At 40.6% G+C, this 20,476-nt stretch overlaps 1 protein-coding gene across 1 annotated transcript in view; it reads left to right on the forward strand.

Annotated features, from left to right (window-relative positions):
• Positions 1 to 20,476, forward strand: part of unc5a (unc-5 netrin receptor A) — a gene marked incomplete at both ends in the record, with an annotated part of 148,815 nt that overhangs the window by 76,588 nt on the left and 51,751 nt on the right. The window contains one exon of the mRNA XM_083890936.1: positions 3,395 to 3,610. Coding sequence (XP_083747062.1) covers positions 3,395 to 3,610 — 216 coding nt within the window. The remainder of the gene's footprint in view (positions 1 to 3,394; positions 3,611 to 20,476) is intronic.

Below are 20,476 nucleotides of genomic sequence, written 5' to 3' on the forward strand. Positions count from 1 at the left end.
AATGATGCTTTTCTTCAGGGACATGACGTTGTTGAAAAAAAAAGAAAGAAAAGAAAATGTAATTGGCTCCAAAGGGCAGACGACGTGTTAGTGCCATGAGGGAGAAACACAAAAGAGGGTTACTTTCTCTACGGCTAATTTTTGTTATCCCTACTGACATTCTTCTACCATGGTGCATTCAGCAGTTCTGTTCTCCGGGAAGATAATGAGTGAAATTTAAAAAAATAAATGCTTACTTTAGAAATGGTGATAACAGGAGTCGACAGCATAGCAGACACCAGTGGAGGAGAGGTGAGGAATCCTGAGGAATTCAGTTTCAAATGTTAGACCTGAGATTTGTGAGTAATCAAATATCCTTGAGAGTGATATGTTAAGTGACATTAAAGAAAAGGTTTGTATGAAATATTAAAGTGACAGTGGGGAGGACAAATATAGTTACAGTGGTTACAGGAAACTTTTTGATGTTTTCTTTCGTATTTTTTTTTAATGTGTTTGTTTGAATCATAACCTCTACATCCTCTGCTCCCCTGGTGCATGCACTCAAGACCCTGACCTGGGAGTTGATGTAGTCAGCTGGACAGATGAGACATGGGGGGGTGGGGGGGGTCTGTGTGCGGCACAGAGTCTGCCCTGGACATCATGGCTCAGCACACTGACAGCTGGTGCACCCGTGTGTGTGTGTGTGTGTGTGTGTGTGTGCCTTTTAGGTCAGTGGAATTGTCTCTTGAGAGAATAGCAACTGCAGACAAATATAAGGTCATAACCTGATTTTTTTTTTTTTTTTTTTTTCTAAAGTAAGAATCAGAATGATTCTTTTTATGGAAATGCAATTAGCCAGGTGGTAATGTAATGTTATTGGACCCCAGCAACACATCTTATTAAATCAATTAAATCATGTTCATTGGCTGAATCGTCAACCAGGGAGACATTTAGCGTTCAGTGTTTGTTGTTTGTGTGCGCACAAAATGATCTGGCAATGGGCTCGGGTGCGTTTTAACAATTAATGGCAGCTTCAGCCGCTCACATTCAGTGGATTATAATGCAGTGCCCATATAGAGCTGCTGTATGTCTATTTGATTTGTGCATTGACCCGCAAGAAGTCTGTTAAGTAGCTGATACTCCCTGTTTGTGTGTGTGTGTGTGTGTGTGCGTGCGTGCGCTCGCGCAAGTTGACTTTGAAGTACATTGTGTCGTGACAATAATCTGAGCCAATTTACTACGCATCAGCCCTCCATTATGGGTTTGATATAAAGCAATACGTGACTGGAATGCCCTAGCCATAAAAAACGACAATTTATTTCTGTAAAGAAATTACGTGTTTAACCTCATTAACCTAAAGTGCATACTAAAATGGAAGACCAACCTGATCCCTTTCTGACACACGCATGTACACACACACACACGCACACACACACAAACACGGATCGGAAACACCATCAAAAAGTTTAGGGATCGCGTTAAAAGTGACCTCCCGCAAATGAGGAGCCGGTGGTGATTTAACAACATCAGAAGTTCATCGCGACCGCTCTCACCACGCGTCAGGTGTCTCAGGTGGCTTCGGTTTCGCTCTCAGTTTCGCCATCATCCGTTCTCTACGAGATGATTAACCTGGCAGGTGTGAGGTGAGTCTCGCCTACTGTTTTACTGAGCTGTCGTCGTCGGTCTGCGGGGATTACAGAGGGTCAGCCCGGCCAGCTAATAGCTGTGGTCATAGAGCTGGAAGCTGGCCAATTAGAAGAATCCACCATCATTAGGAGCAACACATTTTCAAATAACCTGACCTGCTGGTCCCACACTGTTTATTAGCCAAGTTTTGGCTCTTTGTTAAAGTAATTATACTCACTATTGATGATGAACTGTGGCCTTTTTTTTCCTTGACACCACGAGATGAGGAATGCTCTCTCACATACATAGTAAATAATATCTGGCAGCTACGTCGTCCTGAGAAGAGAGAGCTGCCATATTAATGACATTTTCTTCTCAGCAAATGTGTTGTAATAATAAAGTGTGCTTGGAAAATGAGGGGAAAAAGGCAAAGTGTCAGCGAGTGATGTATGTCCTTCATTGGACACAGAACATTTAGTTTTCATTAAGAGTTAAACATGTACACAAAACATTAATGGGGTTCAGCGGCACGTGGCGGTGGCAGCAGTCGCTTGCTTCACTGTGTCTCATCCTGATGAATTAGCAACACCCAGTGCACGGGTAAAAAAAAAGGAAAAAAAAATGCATAAGAAAGAGTGATATTAATATAATGTGTAGTGTGGGTGGAACTGACAGATTGTGTCTTTATCCAAAGACTGGTGTTTATGACACAACGTAATGTTATCCCTGACCTGGACATCAGCCAGCTGCAAGGATGAAGGAAAGCTGGGTGATGGAGGAGAGGAAGTGAGGAGAGAAAGGTCAGCCATGAGTGTTGCCGTTTCATTACGAGAGATGTGGACTCCCATCCTCTTCTGCTGCACAGGGAGTGATGGAGAAGGTTGTTAATGCCTGGTCTGTCAGCCATATTGGATTCGGGGCAGTAAATTAATATTACACTCCTTTTTAAAGGGGTTTTATTTTGGGATTTACTAGTCTCTCCTGAGTGCCACTGGTGTAAAGAGGTTATTTCGCTGTTGCTACTCCGTCTTATCTCTCACACAAGGCTAATATGTTTAGAGAGAGGAAAGAGTGTGGCCACAGAGGACGTCGGCGAGCGCTGTAGGCTCCATTGTGTCATGCGGCATTTGTGTTGAACAATTTAAAAGAGGGGACACATTTTCTGTAAATAGTACAATTGTCTCACCAGATAGCAGCTTCCTCTTTCTGTGCACACTGAATAGGTGTCTTCTCTCGTTCCTTCTTCACATCTACTATGCATCATGTAAGATTATGAAGGACTAAAATCCAAATCTCCTGGATTTAAATGGGATTTCAGTTTAACTGGCTCTCTAGTTGTCAGTCATCTCTACTCTCCCTGCCTCTCTTTCTTTCTATCTGGATGTGGGCTGAGTTAGAGTCCTGGCTGAAGAGACATTCAGCACGCCGTGAAGTGGCCCATAGTTGCTGAGATGGGATTTATGGCCACCAGTACGTCATCGGTGATGTTAAAAGGCTGTGATGAAGAGCTAGAGTAAAGACATGGACTCTATTGTTGGAACAACCCAGTGAAGCGCACACAAGGCCGTGCTCCATCATTTCCATCAGTCCACCTTATACAGCTGTCTTATTTTTTTTCCCCCTCTCTTTGTCCATCTCTGTTTTCTTGTATTTGCATATACAGTGTGAGTTTCTATTCACCATGGATGCAGTTTCTATGTAAGATATTTGATCACTCAGTCATCAGTTTCAACAGTTTTTTTTTTTCTTTTTCAACAACTTTAACCATAATCTCTCTCATTCTCTCAAGGTTCTGAGCACACGGCCACAGCAACACTCCCCGCCGCCTTCTCAGATCTATTACCTCACTTCCTGGTGGAGCCGGAGGACGAGTACATTGTGAAGAACAAGCCGGTGACGCTGACCTGCCGCTCCACTCCAGCCACGCAGATCTACTTCAAGTGCATCGGCGAGTGGGTGCACCAGGACGACCATTTGATCGAGCGCACCATTGACCCAGCCACAGGTACACAAAGCCCACTTTCTGTTTTCCATGAAAATAAGCTTGGCTCCTTCTGGTTTTTTTCTTCAGAGCCAGATTTTTGCCAGATTTTTGTTGGATGTTTGCTGCAGATGTGAGACATGGCACGACAGCATCGATGTATTATGTAAAGTGTTTGCATCCTGAAACTAAGGTTTGTGATTTCCCAGTGATTGCTGTGCTCCATCAGGCTCTTGGCTCATCCTCCAGCCTATTTAGCGTGCCTGTCTCATAATTAGCGCATTGGTTTCAGTCTCAGAAATCTTTCAATCACCTTGGAGACCTGTTTGTTTTTGTCTCTGTTATGCTGCAGTCCCCCGCCTCCGCCATCAGTGTCATAAACATGTATGACACCGATGTGGTGTGATTCAGCAGCAATCTGCAAATTCAAGCCACCCATTCACAGCCTGACAACTGATTATGTGAGAATGACAGGTTTTTCGAGAGGGGAGGATAGGGATGTGTGCCCCCCCAACACACACACACACACACACACACATGCTCTTTTTAGATTGGTAACTGTACATAACAAAGATGTATTTAAAAACAACACAACAAATAAAGAATTGAACACTGGAAAACAGACACACCCAGCAGCAGCAGCAGCAGCAGCAGCAGCAGCACAGAAAAACAGGAACGACAATTTAAATATGAATGTGTTAATTGATTTGCACATTGCCTCTTTGTTTTTAGATCAAGAGCTCACATTTAAATCTCATCTCCAGGGTTTTTTACACCAACATGCAGCTCAGCAAATATAGACAAAAATGTTTTAAATGTCATGCAGGGTACCTACGTGCTGATTCTCACTGAGACTGAAGTAGGCGAGGATTTTTAGTGAAGTTTACAGCTGTGAAAACAAATAATCTCCCATGCTGAGGCGTTATTTAGAGTGCATGTTGACTTGTCCTCTCCTGTTAAGGCTCTTTGTTATAGTTTTATGGTAAAAATGGTTTGTATTACGTTATCTGCCATGTAAGTGACTCTGAGGCGCGATGATACAGGAGCCGATGATTCCCTGTATTGTCGAGATGAGAAGAGACTAACGTGGAACTGTTTCCACAGTCGAGTTTGTGTCTCTGTTCTTGGAGCATATTTACTGCAAATGGAAGAAGAACTGAATAATAATTAGGGTTGCAAAGGAGTGGAAAATTCCCAGTAAATTTCCAGAAACTTTTCATGGAAACTTTAGTTTGGGAATTTCGAAATATTCCAGATTGGAAACTTTCCATGGGTATTATGGAAATTAATGGGAATTTATGGGAATTAACTGGGAATTTTGCATAAATGAACGAAACTGAGTCATATACCAACTTTTTTTTTCATAAGTAGACAAAAGTTGCAAAAGGATACAAAACATTAAACATGACACAGATTTATTTGTACATAGAACTTTAGGAAAGCTTCATTCTTTCACGAAACAACAAAACATGAATGTTGACAGAACTATTTTCTCAGCAAATGTGTGCCTTCAATAGTTTTTTATATGTGTCGTGGGCTCAGAAAAGTAGCTTTAGTAGTTCAGAATTCTGGAAAGCATTGTGCATGTGATGCAGGAATGCACAATGTTAGTGCTGCGTCCCTTTGAATAGGAATAGCATATTATACTCAACTGTATTCATATCTAATCTGATCGTTTTAGCCAAGATTAGGCTACAATACATTTTTTTTTTACCAATAATATTTATGTTCCCCACATTCAACTTTGAAAATGTCCAGTTAATTCCAATTAATCGCAATAATTTCCCATAAATTCCCATCAATTCCCATGGAAAGTTTCCAACTTTGAAAACTCTGAACAACTTTGAATTTTGCAACCCTTATAATAATGCATCTTGTCAACATCACGTTAAGTCCCAAGCCCGCCGTCACTCGCATGCATTCATGTCGGACACAGATTTGGATGATGCAGTCAGTGAATGACATCAGTAAGAGCATAAAAAGTTAATTTTCTTTCTTGCTTTGTGAATAGAAAGCAAAGTCACAAGGGAGCATATGAAGTTTTGGAAACGATCAGAAAATTCACTGATAAAATACAATCAGTCTTCCCCCCCTGTGTTTAAATACGTGTTCCACTTACTGATAAATGAAGGGAGGGATGCAAAATAAAAAATGGTACCAATATCAGCTGGACTTTGATGGATGAAATGGACGTTGGCTCCTGAAAATGTTAAAGATCTGCTAGCAACTACTGACATTAATAAATTATTGTGATTTTTATTTTTCTGTTAGCAAAGTATACTAAAGTAACAGGGTTATATTCTCCATGAAGCTGCTTTTTATTGAATACCATGTAAACAAAACAAAAAAACGTGGTTTCTGTAACTGGGGCAGGAGATTAGAGAAATGTTTTCCCCAGGTGGGTTTGTCACAGAGAACAACAGTTTCTCTGCGATGTGTGTAGGTATCCAGTTTTCTAATCAGCTTTATTTACATGTACACATGTGCTTGGATATATATATGGTTATATTTAGGAAAACACACAGTGATTTGTACTCTTAGGGAAAAAAAAACATTCGAACAGAAACTAGTTCATAGAAGTCTGTTGACACCAATAGACACTTGTTTTAAAGTCTGCCACAACACTTTTTGTTATACACTTAAAACCTGTAAAACATGTGCTTCCAAAATGTGTGAGCGCCAGATAACTAAGTGTGTTATAAACATGTGTTCCACTTACCTGTTAACCTGTATTCTTTAATGGCATGTTTCCACTAGCACGACTCTACCCTTGCTTTTCCATTGGCGTTAGAACCTGGCACTTTCTTTAGGACCTGCTCTGGCGAGGTTCCAAACGAGCTGAACCGATGCTGTGCGTGATGTCGTCAGACTGCCGGCCACTCAAGAAATGGCTTAAAGGGGGCATATTATACAATATCAACGTTTGAATCATTTAAATCCTTATATTTGAGACTCTGGAGGCCCTATCAGTGGGCAAAGTTTTAAAAAAAGATGTCTCACTCATGTTTTTGTGGTCCTCCTCAGTCTAAATACAGGAGATAAAACATCACAATGCGCTAAATTCCTGGAATTGTTGTATCGGGTAGCTCCGCTTTGTCCGTTAAACACACAAAATTGCTGGCGAGGGCAACGGTATCCGAAAACCGGAAGTCTGCGAAAAGTTCTATTCTTGGCTCCACAGTGCAGCACAGAGTTCTACACAAACTTCCAGCCTCAGAGAATTTATCTGTCAAGTGGATACATGTTATATATGACGGCAATGTGCCTGCTAGAGCCTGCAAATTATCACTTTTCCAAATGCTAACTGCTGTTAGCTCCCAGTAGCCTCTGTGTCATTTCCTATCCCATAAGTTTTGTTTTACTTTTTTTAAGGTGAACCTAAAGAGATACTACTAAACAGAGCGTTCTGAACAGGGCTGTTTTGGCAGGGTGATTGAACTGCTGTGGTGCTTCATCCTTATGGTATTTTGACCAAAGCATGTCACAGACATGTTCATTAGGACACAAGGGAACTTGGTTTACGTGGAGAAATAGGGTATAATATGACCCCTTTAACAATTCTGAAAACGTGCGTTAATCTCCAACATTTAGCACGGTTATGTCTAAAATCTCATCATTTAACTGAGGAGTCTGTTTTATTTAGCGACAGCACTGCTGAAAGCCTGTGATCGTGACCGGCGAGCCGCATCACAAATCCTGTCACTGTATTCAGTGACTGTGTCAGACGGAGTCTGTGCTCCGGTCATGCAGGAGGTACTGAACAAATTATTTTAATTAACTGATTCTGATGATTCAGTACATGGAAAACAACTGCTTTACAAGTCACTAATCACCAGTTTGTGTGCGTCGCGTATTAAACGAAGTCTGTTTCACGCAGCTGCTGTAATGACCCCGCCCACATTGAGGAAGGTTCTATGTTGTAATGGAAAACCAACCAAACCGTGTAGAGCTGAGCCGTGCTGGGACCATGTCGTGGAAACACGGTATCAGTAATGTGTTTCTCAGTGAACATGGTGTGTTTATTTTAGCTCTCAAATTGGTTTTACCGTGTTATTGACGCCTTTACTTTGATAAGATAAATGTGAATTTGAGTTTGCTGGATTTGTCAAGAAAACAATGTGCACAGTTTATGGGAAAATTACATTACCAATGCAGCTTTGCTCTTCCAACATTAAATGGTGATGGACAATTTGTCATGTGGTTATGAGCCATTATAGTCAGCATTTATTTGTCTGTGGAACAAATCGGTCATGCGCTAGAACCTCTGCAGCAGCGAGGGGCTTCGTGTTTTCAGATGCTGTGATGTTCCACGGCCTCCTTGCAGCTCCTCGCGTCACACAAAACACACTGTTGTGCCGTTGTGTTTGATGACGAATGTGTCGTATGTGGGGCTGTGCATTTATGAAGGACACACGTTTGTCCAGAAGTATGGCCGCTCCAAGGTACCCACATCGATCTCTCAAACACCTGTGCTGTTTAATGTCAGCGCTGCCCGGAGGAGTTTACTGATGGCTCCCTCTAATCCCCCTTTCTGCACGAAACATGTGAGGCGCACACAAACTGCGGTTTAGCTGTGTGTGTGTGTGTGTGTGTGTGTGTGTGTGTGTGTGTGTGTGTGTGTGTGTGTGTGTGTGTGTGTGTGTGTGTGTGTGTGTGTGTGTGTGTGTATGTGTGTGTCAGTGTGTGCAGCACAGGCTTGTATGTTCCTCTCACCCTGGTCGTCACAGTCACACTGGACTCTATACTTGTACCTGTTGCCAAGCAACCGGGACTTGTGTCACTCCATAGCTTCCTGACACCAACATGCTGCCTTGAGGAGCGAGGAATAAGGACTAAGGACACATATCCAAGCTGACAAAAAATTGATTGACAATTTATAACTAGTGTAAAAGTGAAAAATCACCTTCTCGTGGTAGCCCTATTCTCGAAGACAAAGTTTGATAGATTTTCTGCCTGACTAAGCGGTCGTGTCTTCTCATGATTTGCCCTCAGCAAAATCCATGCTTCTTTTTTTTTCACCCTTAACAACTAAGACATAAATGTAAGTACTATATGCGCTGTCATGGTTTAAAAGCTTCCGAGATGTCAGCCTCAATTTCAACAGTTAGTGTGTTGAGATTGATTCGTATTCTCATAAGATATCTTTATTTCATAGTTATGTAAATGACTTGGCTTCTTCTTTCACACTTTAATGGTTCAACAATAAAATAACTCATAGTTTTCATCAGACATAAAGAGGAAGACATTGTGTTCATCAACGTATTATAATACTTATTATCGGTCTAGAAATGCAAACATTGTGCAAGATTTGGCAAATGGTTTCTGACCTTGTCTTAATTGCTGATGAAAAGGTTTTACAAACCCTGATGTTTTACGGTTTTCTCAGCCCATAAAGTCACATGTTAACTAAAAGCAACTAAGCAATTAAAACATACCTCTTCAAATTGGGGTTAAGGTTTATTTATTTATGTTTTCGAAAAGCCTCATTAGAAATGTGTGAATGGCCTTTTTTCATGGCCATGGTAAGAAGAAGAAATAATATGTAGCTGACATGATCACAACAGTCCGATTATGAAATCTTTAATAACTTTTCTAATAGTCGTTGCAAAATAGTTCATTTAAATGGATCCCTAAACCAATTAAAAGATGTCTAAAAACATATTGAAATAAATTACCAAACAAATAACCTAATCAGACTTAAGATATAAGTTATTGACATAAATTGCTTAAATTCCATAAAACTATGTTGGCAATGATAATAGCAAATAATTATCTCTTATGGTTGTGATCATTCATTACATTTATAGCTGTCTCAAATTATTTGTTTAAAAAAAAAAAATAAAAAAAAAAAGCTGATACATTTAAAACTGCTTAACACACATTTGTTATGTTAAATAGAAAATATGGATGTATTTTTACAACATGCTAACACCATTGTCAAATTATAAAAATGATGAACAGTAGTTTCCACCATATTATTATATTAGTAATGATTACAATGCAATAACAGTGCACTGGGGTTTGTTTGTGTGCAATATAAACTGAAATTAATGCCTAACTTGGTTTGTATTTGTATGTCTGATAACCTGAAGCAGCATTTCATCTTCCTTTTGTTCATCTTTGTTTTAAGAAGTTGAAGGAAATGGATTGCCGATGACTTCTGTGCATGTTTTCATAAGGATATTTATTGGGAAAACAGACTGGTCGAAGCGAGCAGAAGCTGTAATCAATAGTCCTTTCACCTTCATGCTGAAAAGCCAAGTTGAAATTAAATCAGAAACGTGGCGGTTTCACTGATAAATTGGTTTGGTCCTGTAAAGCTGATGCAGTATTCAACCAACTCCATCCATGTGAACATTTTGGAAATGTCAAAGTAACTGGACAGGGTTAGAGTTAATAACTGACCCAGGCCTGATGTTCAGACATGCTCTCGTCAGACCGCTCGCTTTTCAGAACATAAGCAGCAGAGAACAACATTTGGCCTGTTTATTGAAGTTGATTCTGTGCAAGAAAAACAACAGAGCTGCTCCAGCTGAGTGTGTGTATAGCACCTGAGCAGACTGATGCTCACACCTTTGTGTTTTCTGAACACTTTCCTACAGAGAGAGAGAAAAAGATGGAAGGAGCCACTTGTCTCAAAAGCTCCTTTGAACCTGGAGAAAGAAAGAGATGTCACAATTTGTCCTTCCTCTCCTGGTATCGCTGTCCAATATCGATCCATCCTTGAGTCTATCGGTTCTCATTACCAGTCCCTCAGTAACTTATCTCAATTGTTATGGCTGCAACCACATCTAAAGCCCATACCGGCTCGGTCTTTCTCAGGTCATCCTTTATAGGACGGGAGAAACGGAGATGTCTGGTGAGTCCTAATAAAGACATATCCCCTCCGAGCAAATCAATCCTGACGCCGTGTTTGCATAGATTAGGAGATCCTCGCACACTCTGATTTCTCATCAGACACATGATGAGCAGAGGGGAGATTGGCATTTGAGCAACCGACTATTGTGTGGGCACGACTGATTTGATTTTGTTTGCATTTCATCTGGCAGCTCTGATGGAAACTATTTTGATGCACGCGTCGCATTGTCACCGGTTCAGCAAAGCCTCTCAGGTGGAAAAAACATGCATTTCACATCACTAATATAATAAACATCTGCCAACTGCTTTATGGAGATGGGGAGTGGGTATATATTTGTTTGCTGATTGAACCGGATGCTGACAGGACTTCAATGGAAAAAACGAAACTATGGAGAAAATAAGGCTACATGTGGGCTTTTTTTTGTAGAGTTTACAATGGAATCACATGCACTATATTCATAAACTCTTTAATATTCCACCTTCTTAACTCCTCAGACTGCTATATTTGTAAATCACCTCTTCCCCTTTTCCCTCTGGGTTATCAGTGCCAGCTCCTGTGCTCTGTCAATCCTTTGAAACCTAAATACCTCCTATGACATAGTCAGTAATCTCTTTAAACCTTCCTCTACTTTCTGAATGGAACTAATAATGTATAATGGCAGCGCTTGGCAAACCCCTACATCTGCAGACCCATGCATATTCATTTGTATAAAATATGTATTTTCGGATGGACTAAATCCTGGATTGCAATGGGGCGACATGTTTAATTTCTGATCTAAGGGCGAGATAAGCTCGGCTCAGCTGAAACGATCTATAACCTTTGTTTTTAATACCGCAATACTTATCCGTGGTATTATAGCACCCAATCTCACAGCAACTCTCCCTCTCGCTGTCCCTGTGTTATGCTTTATTCTCCCATCTCTGTTTCTCCAGCGACACAGACGTAGGCGTACACCTTTGTGTAAGACTTAGAGAAGATCTTCTATCATTAATGACTAACGTTCAGTAAAGTGCAAAGTCAGACGCGAGTTTATCATCATTTTGTTGTCAAAATCCAAGTTTAACTCAGGACAGTCTCCCTAATGACCTTTGAGCCGCACAGCAGTGATTAAACATGATCTTTAATGGAATACTGAAGAACGGTCGTGCTGCAATTTAAGCAAAACCTGATAGGTCTGCCAGCCAGGATGTAATGAGCAGAAGGAAATAAGAGAATCAGTGGGGAAGAGGACAATATAGTCCTAAATGAACAGAATGGCCTTGTACCACCTGCTAAGCATCGATCAGTAGCCAAGGGGACTAATTGATAATGCATTATTAGCTGCAACCCCATAATGGGACTTGTATTTCATCCTGTCCTTGATTGCAGGACGGAGGCAGAAGGATACGGCCACAAAGCACCAAAAAACAGATGGCAAGGTGAATTATTCCCATGACACATCTGTCAACGTGTTCTATTAGGCTTTGCAGGCAGGTCAGCCTGGTGTGTGAGTGTGTGAGAGCGTGTGTGTGTGTGGAGGCAGACCTTTCTCAAAGCAAAGCAACACACCTCAGAGTGAGAGGGGAGTTGAAGTGGATTTAATTGAAGGCCGGTGTTTGTCTGGCTTCGAGACAACTGCAAGTTTGTTTGGAGCGGTGAGACAAAAATGGGAGGCAGAAGGAATTATGCTCCAGCCAGCTGTGTTGATTGATCTCAGAGACAGCCTCATACAAAGGCAGCACCTTTCAGTGTCTCTGAATGTGTGCAGGTTGTATTCTTATTTAGAACATTTTAGTGCACAGGGTCCCCTCCCTTGAAGTTGGTCTTGACATGCAGGAATAATGAATTTCAAAATTAACTGCAATTAGTGGAACAAAAGTCTGGGGGAAAAAAATGATTACCATTTGTCAAACAACAACGTTGACGCTCCAGTCTCCCACACACACAGCCTTTGTCCTCCCACCAAAATATATCCGACATCAGCCTCGCGCGTCGCCATCTCTAAAGTAATTTTCTGTTTGTCAGTTACACAAAAGCAGTGCCCTTGCCTGTGGTTGGAATACATTCGTCAGGTTTAGTGGCCCTTTTCTTTCTGAACAGCTGAAGTTGTTTACCACATCGAGCTGGTAAAGTCGGACATGATATCAATAAGCCTATCTGTAGTTTGAGTGCCGTGCTTTCAGTGGAATTTAGAAATGCTTTTCATCTGAGTCAATCATTTTTAATCAATGCTCCATTCCTCTATAAAGTCATCAGTATCCATGTTGGTTGTCAATGTTAATGCAAAGTGCATTTTAATGTACAGTCACCAAGGCACACAGACGCACAGACTACTGTGGCTCAGTCTCATTGCATGGAAATATTTGCTTAGATTTTTCTAACCTTAGTCCTCAGCTCTCTATTTCCTTAACTGAGACATTTGAATAAAATCTTGGCTGTGTGCTGCAGTGAAATGCAGTGCATGCATCACCCAAGCCTCTTGTAATGCCCTTGTACTGAGCAAATAGAGGCCAAAGTTGCAAATGTGCTCAGACTCTACAATCTCCCTCAAAATGTGCTGTTTTAACATGTTGGGGATGTCAAAGTAGAGAAGCCAGGAAACTGCCTCCCTGGGTGTTTATTTTTGATTATAGGCAATTAAACTTTCGACGTGCTTTTGATTTAATATTTTTTATTGTAATGTAATTTTATCATTACGCGGTCCGTGGAAATGAAAGGCTTGAGTGTTGTGGGCACAGAGGGAGACGGGATGGGAGTTTGTGCTGTCAGTCAGCACCTGTTCTGCTCAAATTTGTTTTAAAACAGAGAGGGCTGGGAGGTGCAGGGAAAGGAGCTGACAGCTAAATAGTCCATGGAGATCTTTGATAGGCAGAGCAACTCAGCAGCTGTCAGTTAATGCATTGTGTGTTTGGCCTCAAGGAAACTTCCGGTAAAGCTATTTTACAAACTCCTCAAAAAAAAACATCAATTCACCGTTCTCCTCTATTTTAAACAAAAAGCTGCTGGGTGTCCTGTGTGAAGGATAGTGGAGGTGAATGTGAAAGGGTTGCTTTATGCAGAGAAGCTGCAGCTTTTATCACCCAGGGCATCAAAACATGTCTATACTGTACTTCCTGAAAAGACCCTATGTATCAATGCTCCATGGTGCACTTTTATGGAATTACAACAACTCTTTTTTAAGAAGCAAATAAAATATTGATTTAATATTCAATATTATATTTTTTTGTTTGAAAATACACTGGTTCTTTGAGCTCCCTCACTCGTCTAATCCTTATAATTGTGTAGTTATCTATGCTTATAATCTAACAAACGTTAGATAATTACAATTATTGGTAACACTTTAGATTAGGGAACACATATTGACCATTAACTAGGTGCTTACTAACATGCATACAAGTAGCATACTAGCCCTTTATTAGTAAATATTAAGCACATATTAACATCTTATGTAGGAAAAATCTTAATTTGTGTCGTAATAGAGGTAGAATAAGGTTGTGTAGAATAAGGTGTTAATACATGCTTAATGATTACTAATAAAGGGCTAGTATGCTACTTATATATGTTAGTAAGCACCTAGTTAATGGTCAATATGTGTTCCCTAATCTAAAGTGTTATTTTTTCGGATGTTGACGGGGAAAAATTGGGGAACTAGTTCTAGACGGACAGCGACTCCAAGCCTGTGGCTACTTCCAGTCCATTGAGCTGTCGCCCTAAAACTCCGAAATAACAGGCAGCTTCCTAAGGCTCGCCCATGGTCAGAATTGCAAACAAAAAAACCGCAGTGCAAAGAACAAGTGTATTTTTCATACAATAAAATACAATATTTTTGAATGATTTAAAGGTGCCATATGTAAGAATGTGGCCAAAAACAGTTACTACATTCAAATTCAAATTCAAAATACTTTTAGGTTTCGTTTTCTGACGTAAATGGCAACCCGAGGTTACTTACTGCAATGATTGGTAGATTGGTAGTAGGTGGCACCACATGCCAAAACATGATTTGCAGTCTGCAAAAAAAACATTTTAATGCAAATATTTTGGCTGTACTGTTGTTATTGGTGAGTTTAATATGTTATATGAACATTATTCCTGAGTCTCTGTGACATATTAGGAGGATTTTATGGCCAGTTGCTTTAGATTTATTACATAATGCACCTTCACATTTGCTTCTTAAAAAGTGTTGTTTGAAATTCTAATTCCATACACGTTGTGTCAGGTAGAGTGAAACAAAGCCAGGCAAATGTGTTTCCGCCTCATGTTTCAACACATTAAAGCCAATGTCAATCACTGGCGTGTTCCCGTCCTCATGCAACACTCCTGGAAACTGTGTGGTCACTGTGGCAACCACAAAGGAAGAAAATGCAGACGGTGCACGTGTTTGAGGAAACCTTTTCATCGGAGCTGGGGCGCTCATTGAGGCGTGCTAACAATAACGAGAGCACACGAGTCGTAGTCTGGGAGCCATCAGCAGAAACCGTGTGGACCTGATGTGTTTCCAGTTTAATAATTCATTAGTTCATGATGTTTCAGACCATGTGTTTGGTTTTTGAAAATGTTTTTATTTTTCCCTGGTATACCAAGAGACTTCAGAGAGTATGAAGTATAAACAGACAAAAAAGGGTCAGACATTTTCAGCATTTAGTCAACTTCTGAGGCGGTGTCAATATACTGTATGCGAGAAATGAATACTAAGCTCTGTTGGCAGGACGCGCGTTTACCTTTACAGTTTAGAAATGCAATGGTAGTCACATTGACAACAAAATTATTAATTACAGCTTGACTTTCCTGCCTTTGTGTCTTACATCATAGCAAATTGATTTTTTCCCCATCTTAGTTTAACAAAAACCACAAGTTACTCTTACTCTCACATTTTATAAGCAAAATCACTCATTTTTGTCCAATTAACTTCTTTTTGACCATATTTTGAACCTGTCTCTTCAGGGTTTTTTTTCTTTTTAATGATCACTTATTTCAGTTTTTTCCTCCTTTTTGAAGCATTTTCATCACAACCGCTCCATCTGTGCATGTCATTTCGACACCACCTCCCAGCAGCTGTTATCTGTGATATCAAACCAGGCTCAGGGGTCTACTCGTACTTTCACTCCTTTCTCTCAATTCTCGGCGTCAGGTTATTTATAAAGTCTACAATTCTCTGCCTTGCATCTGCACTATTAAAAATTAATACAGTCGCATTTGAACAAAGAAATTAATATTTAAAGGCTCAATCCCTGTTCAGTCTGCAGCACTCCCCCCCCCCATCATCCTAACCTTAACAACAGGGTCCACGCTGGATTGAGAACCATGCAGACACATCACCACTGGATCAGTGGTGACAGATGGAGGATTAGACAGATTAGATTGTTGTGAATATTATACAGGCATTACTCTTTTAAGATGCAGTTACCCTCCGTTACACTAGATTTCTTTTTCCATTCAATACGTACATTTGAACATCTACACATTCATCAAAAATGTTCTTTATGCCATTGATGACCTTCCCATTTCAGGCTGCGGTGGGAAATGTTGTGCGTTATCGTGCGAGGGCGATGGATGAGACGTGATTGATGTACAGTAGAGACTCATTGTATCTGTATCACAGCACGCGTTAACCCGAACCACGCAGAGATGCTGAAAGTCACCGTTTACCACGCTTGTTTGGTCACGGCATTACAAACTCTTAAGCATAAATTAACAAGATAAAACAGGCCATTACTTGCGCGACAGGGCGACTGCACAGTGTTTAAATGCCAAACTACAATATATGTTTGTTTGTTGTTTTTTTTAGTTTGAAGTCTCGCTGATATGTACCTTCAAAAATTTTACTAATTTGGCTTCAATTGTCTAACACTGAAAGACAACTGGTGCTAAATATTATCATTTGATATTCATCATAGGATGTTTCCCTCCCACAGAATGTGCTTAAAATCAGAGGTCGACAGATATAGGCTCATATATTTAGCAGATTGTCTTTTTCCTCCCTCCATCTGTTAAAATATATTAAAACTGTTTAATGACAACAAATATTAATATTAACTTGAGTTACCAAGAATTGAACAACAACCGTGCTTGGTTTCTTCAGTATACATGTTGTGTCTACGCTACAGTGCAATTATGTACAGTATTTTCAATTAAAAAAAATAATATATACACATAAATAAATATTAAATACATTAAAAAGGTCATCAAAAAAATACATGCAAACCTTTTGGTGACTTGATACATTTCTAAAGAATAAAAATGCATAATTTGTTGACTGATTAATAAATAATAGCAAATATCAGCCTCTATAAAAAGCTGGCATCAGTAGCCCTAATGAATTGGTTAAAAATAGAAAGACAATTTATTAATTGTAAAATGAACTATTTTTTTGGTCCTAATTTCATATTATACAACATTAAGTTGTTTTGTTTGGTTTTTGTAGTATTTTGTTTCCTGGTATTTTCTGAATGCTGCTTGTTGTGCTGAATATTTACAGATTATCTTTTTTTAAAAACAACAACAGCGGTTATTATTAACTAGGACAACAATGCGGGACAAAGGTCCAAAGGAGTCCAATTTGTATGGTGCAGGGCACTCAACAAGCAGATGGATCCCCGACTGACTTATACCTGAAGCAGCTTTCCTTATTTACTTGTGCGCCCAAGGCCATGCCATACAAGGGGGAGAGAAACATGTTAGCCCAAGCAAATTATCACAGCTTTCATGTGGTTAACGTTCTATCAGATCCTCCCACTCTGCAGAATGTAATGGAAGCAGAGGCGAAGTGCTCTAGGCCTTCACCTCTGACGTGTTCTCATTCGACGTTAGGACAAGGTGTGTGTGGGAGATAATGGCGCAGGTCCTAGTCACTCCCAGCCCCAAGACTGTGGCATATACAACATCCTTCTTTTGCCAATCATCGGGGTCAGGGTATTGGATGGAGAGTAATTACAACAAGGGCACTTCGGTAGAGGCGCTGTGGTAAATCACATCACTGCCTTTGTGAATGTGTATGTGAGTCTATGCACTCACTATTAAGGAAAGGTTAGGCAAACTAATTATGGAGGGACAGTGTAAATAGAAAGATCAGTTGCTTTGAATTAACGTCCATTTGATGCAATCGGTTTTGGCTTTGGTATGGAGGCGAGTGAAAATGTGAAAAACATAAACGGAAGCCTTATTTTTAAGGTCTGCCGTGTGATGTTTGTGCTAAGCTATTCTAAGGCTTTGCGCATCCTGTCATTATCACGTTCCAAACCTGCGAACACCTGTGCATCGGAAAAACACAATTTGAGCATAATTTATTGACATGTATACGGCACAATGCATCGTTGTGAATTCTTGTGTGCAGCCAGTGAGGCATTGTGTCGCTGGCAAATAAACTGATCTTGCTGTGTGAAGATCTCACTCTCGTGTGGTATTCAAAGTGTGTATATCATAATTCCTCGCCACTACAGAGCCCAAACAATGTTTGGAGTCAAAACCTTGTCTTCTCAAGCGTTACTGTACAGACTGAAGTCTGATTTAACCAGCCGTGTTCCTCCATGACTTTTATTGGTGTTTCTCGTGTCCTGCACTGTTTACACTTCTCGCACCACTGTTGAGACGCCACCTTCGTCTCCTTGGAGTGGCATTGGACTGAAGCTAGCCGGATTGATTGGAGCGGTACCTGCTCGCCCGTTTGTCAGCCATGAATAATCTGTAACGACATTGAGAGCATCGGCAGGGGCCTTGCAGCGTGCATTCATTGTGGAAAATGGACAGCTCAATCAAAAGAAGCTCTTGAAAAGCCGGCCATAACCAGAGGCAGAGCCTTGACCCAGAACGCTGTCCCACTGACTTGAGTCGCAACCTCACCAGCATCCCTGAATGGGAGACCCGACTGCCTTGTTCCCTGTGAACTCAGCGCTTCTCTTTGCCTCTACCCCTCCCTCTTCTGCTCCCATCTCCTTTGCAGTTTAATAGAGCCATGCTTCACTCAGAAGGCCACCATATCCTTGTTAGAAGACAGACGCCTATGGCGCCACCTGCCATTCTCAGCTCGCTGCGTCAGGTCGCGTGGGCCACCCATCATTGCACTGCTTAACATGGTAATGGAAGTCTGTGGACTAGATGACAAAGCAGTCGTGCCCTTGGGTTTGTAACCTGGGGTTAAATATTTGAATTTTGGGTTATTCTGATGTGGATTTACAGCACAGGTTGTTGTATATACGATCTCAGGATTTTTTTTTTTTTTGTACAACCTTACAACCGATCTTGGATTCAGGGTTTCTTTCATCTAGGAGAGGTTAAGTAATTGCTTTGAGGAAGAGCAGATTGTTGGTCCCATGAAAAGAAACTGTGGACACTGGTAGTGCTGATGATGACACTGATGCCACCGAGTACAAAGAAGCACCACGGGAGGAAATGAAACACTTAGAACTTGCTTTTGCTCGATTGTCGGGATTGTGCAGTGAAAGCATTCTTAAAAGTGTTCATCTGTGATGTCCTCGCTCAACCATTGTGAACTCTCTCCCTTGAAATGGTGCTTTCCACTGATGTAGAGTCACCAAACCGTAATCCTACTATATCCACTGATGAATCCCGGCCACACACACAGCAGGGATGCCATCTAATTGAGTTTCCGCGCTCACGATGAACACACACTCAGGACCCGCAAGTTCCAGTTCTGCTTTTGATAAGCAAATGACCCTATGGAATTGAGGTCACAGCCTGCGAAAACAAGAGCGAGGGAGAGAAAAATAAAGTCCCACACTCAGACAAGCCCAATATCGACTCATGTGGGATTGAGTCCAATGACGTTTACCCTATGTGTGTGTGTGAGAGTCTGTTGGCTCGGGGGAAGATTCGTCCAACACCCACACACACACAAACACATCAGAAAGATGCTTGTGCTCTTATCCCAGTGTGACTTATTTCCTATTGTTAGGTGTTGTTAGAGTGGAGGGCATGTGTAGCAGTGGCAGCTGGTGACTCAAAAAAAAAAAAAAAGTACAGGAGAAAAAGCTACACAGGTCTGCATGTTTGTTTGTTGTTTGCTCTTGTTTGCCTCTTATCTCTTTCTTAAGTTCACTTTGGCAATAGAAGCCTGTCTGACACAAAACATCTGATTTATGAAGGCATAACAAAAAGCATAATGCTCTGAATTTATTAAAACAACACAGAAATATATTATGTGGGACGAGTCACTTATTTCTATGGCTGATCTGAGGTGTGATGTTACATCCAGTCGTCCAAAAGCAAGACACTTAAATTCTGGCAACTGCTTTGCAAGGGCAGAACATGTCGAGTCAGTAAAATATCATCACAAATTAAGATTTGGAAGCTGGCATCTATGAACACTTAGCTCTTTTTATGGAATCTTGTAAGGTCACAAGTAGACCTGGGACGATTAGTCGACATAGTCGACTTCAAAGTTCGTCGACACATGAATATTTTGCGTCGTCACACAGTGGAAAGGCCAGTTGATTCATGAACTTTGCATCTTTGCAATTCTGCATCTCTTCCAGTCTTTTTCGTTATTCTTTCCATTTCATTTGTTTAAAGCCCAGAGGTCTTGAAACAGAACTGTTTTCTTTACTCTCACCTAACATGAATCCACAAACTTGTTGCTTTATAATCCTATTTACAGACATGCAATTGTCATAGGACCTCACTGTAAATGAGAGGCACTATATAAAAAATATATATATTCTCTTTTAAATGAAATCTTGGGATAAGTTGACTATATTGAAATAAGATACTGGAAAAAGTAAAATATAAAAGCTGATTCCGCCAGTATATTCACAAAATACATTTTAATTTGCGGGGCACAAACTGTTTATGTTTCGGTTTGGTAGCACAAAACTTGTAGCACTAAAACAAAGCAGCAATATGCTAAGCGACCTAAAAAGCCTCTGTACCCATTTCAAAAATGTCTTGACCAGAGGAGAAGAAAAACAAGAGTCTGCAGTGAAGATGTGACCAAAATATAAACCACGTCAAGTGGAGAGGAAGATGGTGTCTATACTTTTCTCCCATCTCCCTTACAGTTTAAAACAGAAGAAGAAGAATTCATAACAATGGCAGCGGCA

The sequence above is a fragment of the Microchirus variegatus genome (genome assembly GCF_963457635.1).
Source record: "Microchirus variegatus genome assembly, chromosome: 6".
In the NCBI taxonomy this organism is placed as follows: domain Eukaryota; kingdom Metazoa; phylum Chordata; class Actinopteri; order Pleuronectiformes; family Soleidae; genus Microchirus; species Microchirus variegatus.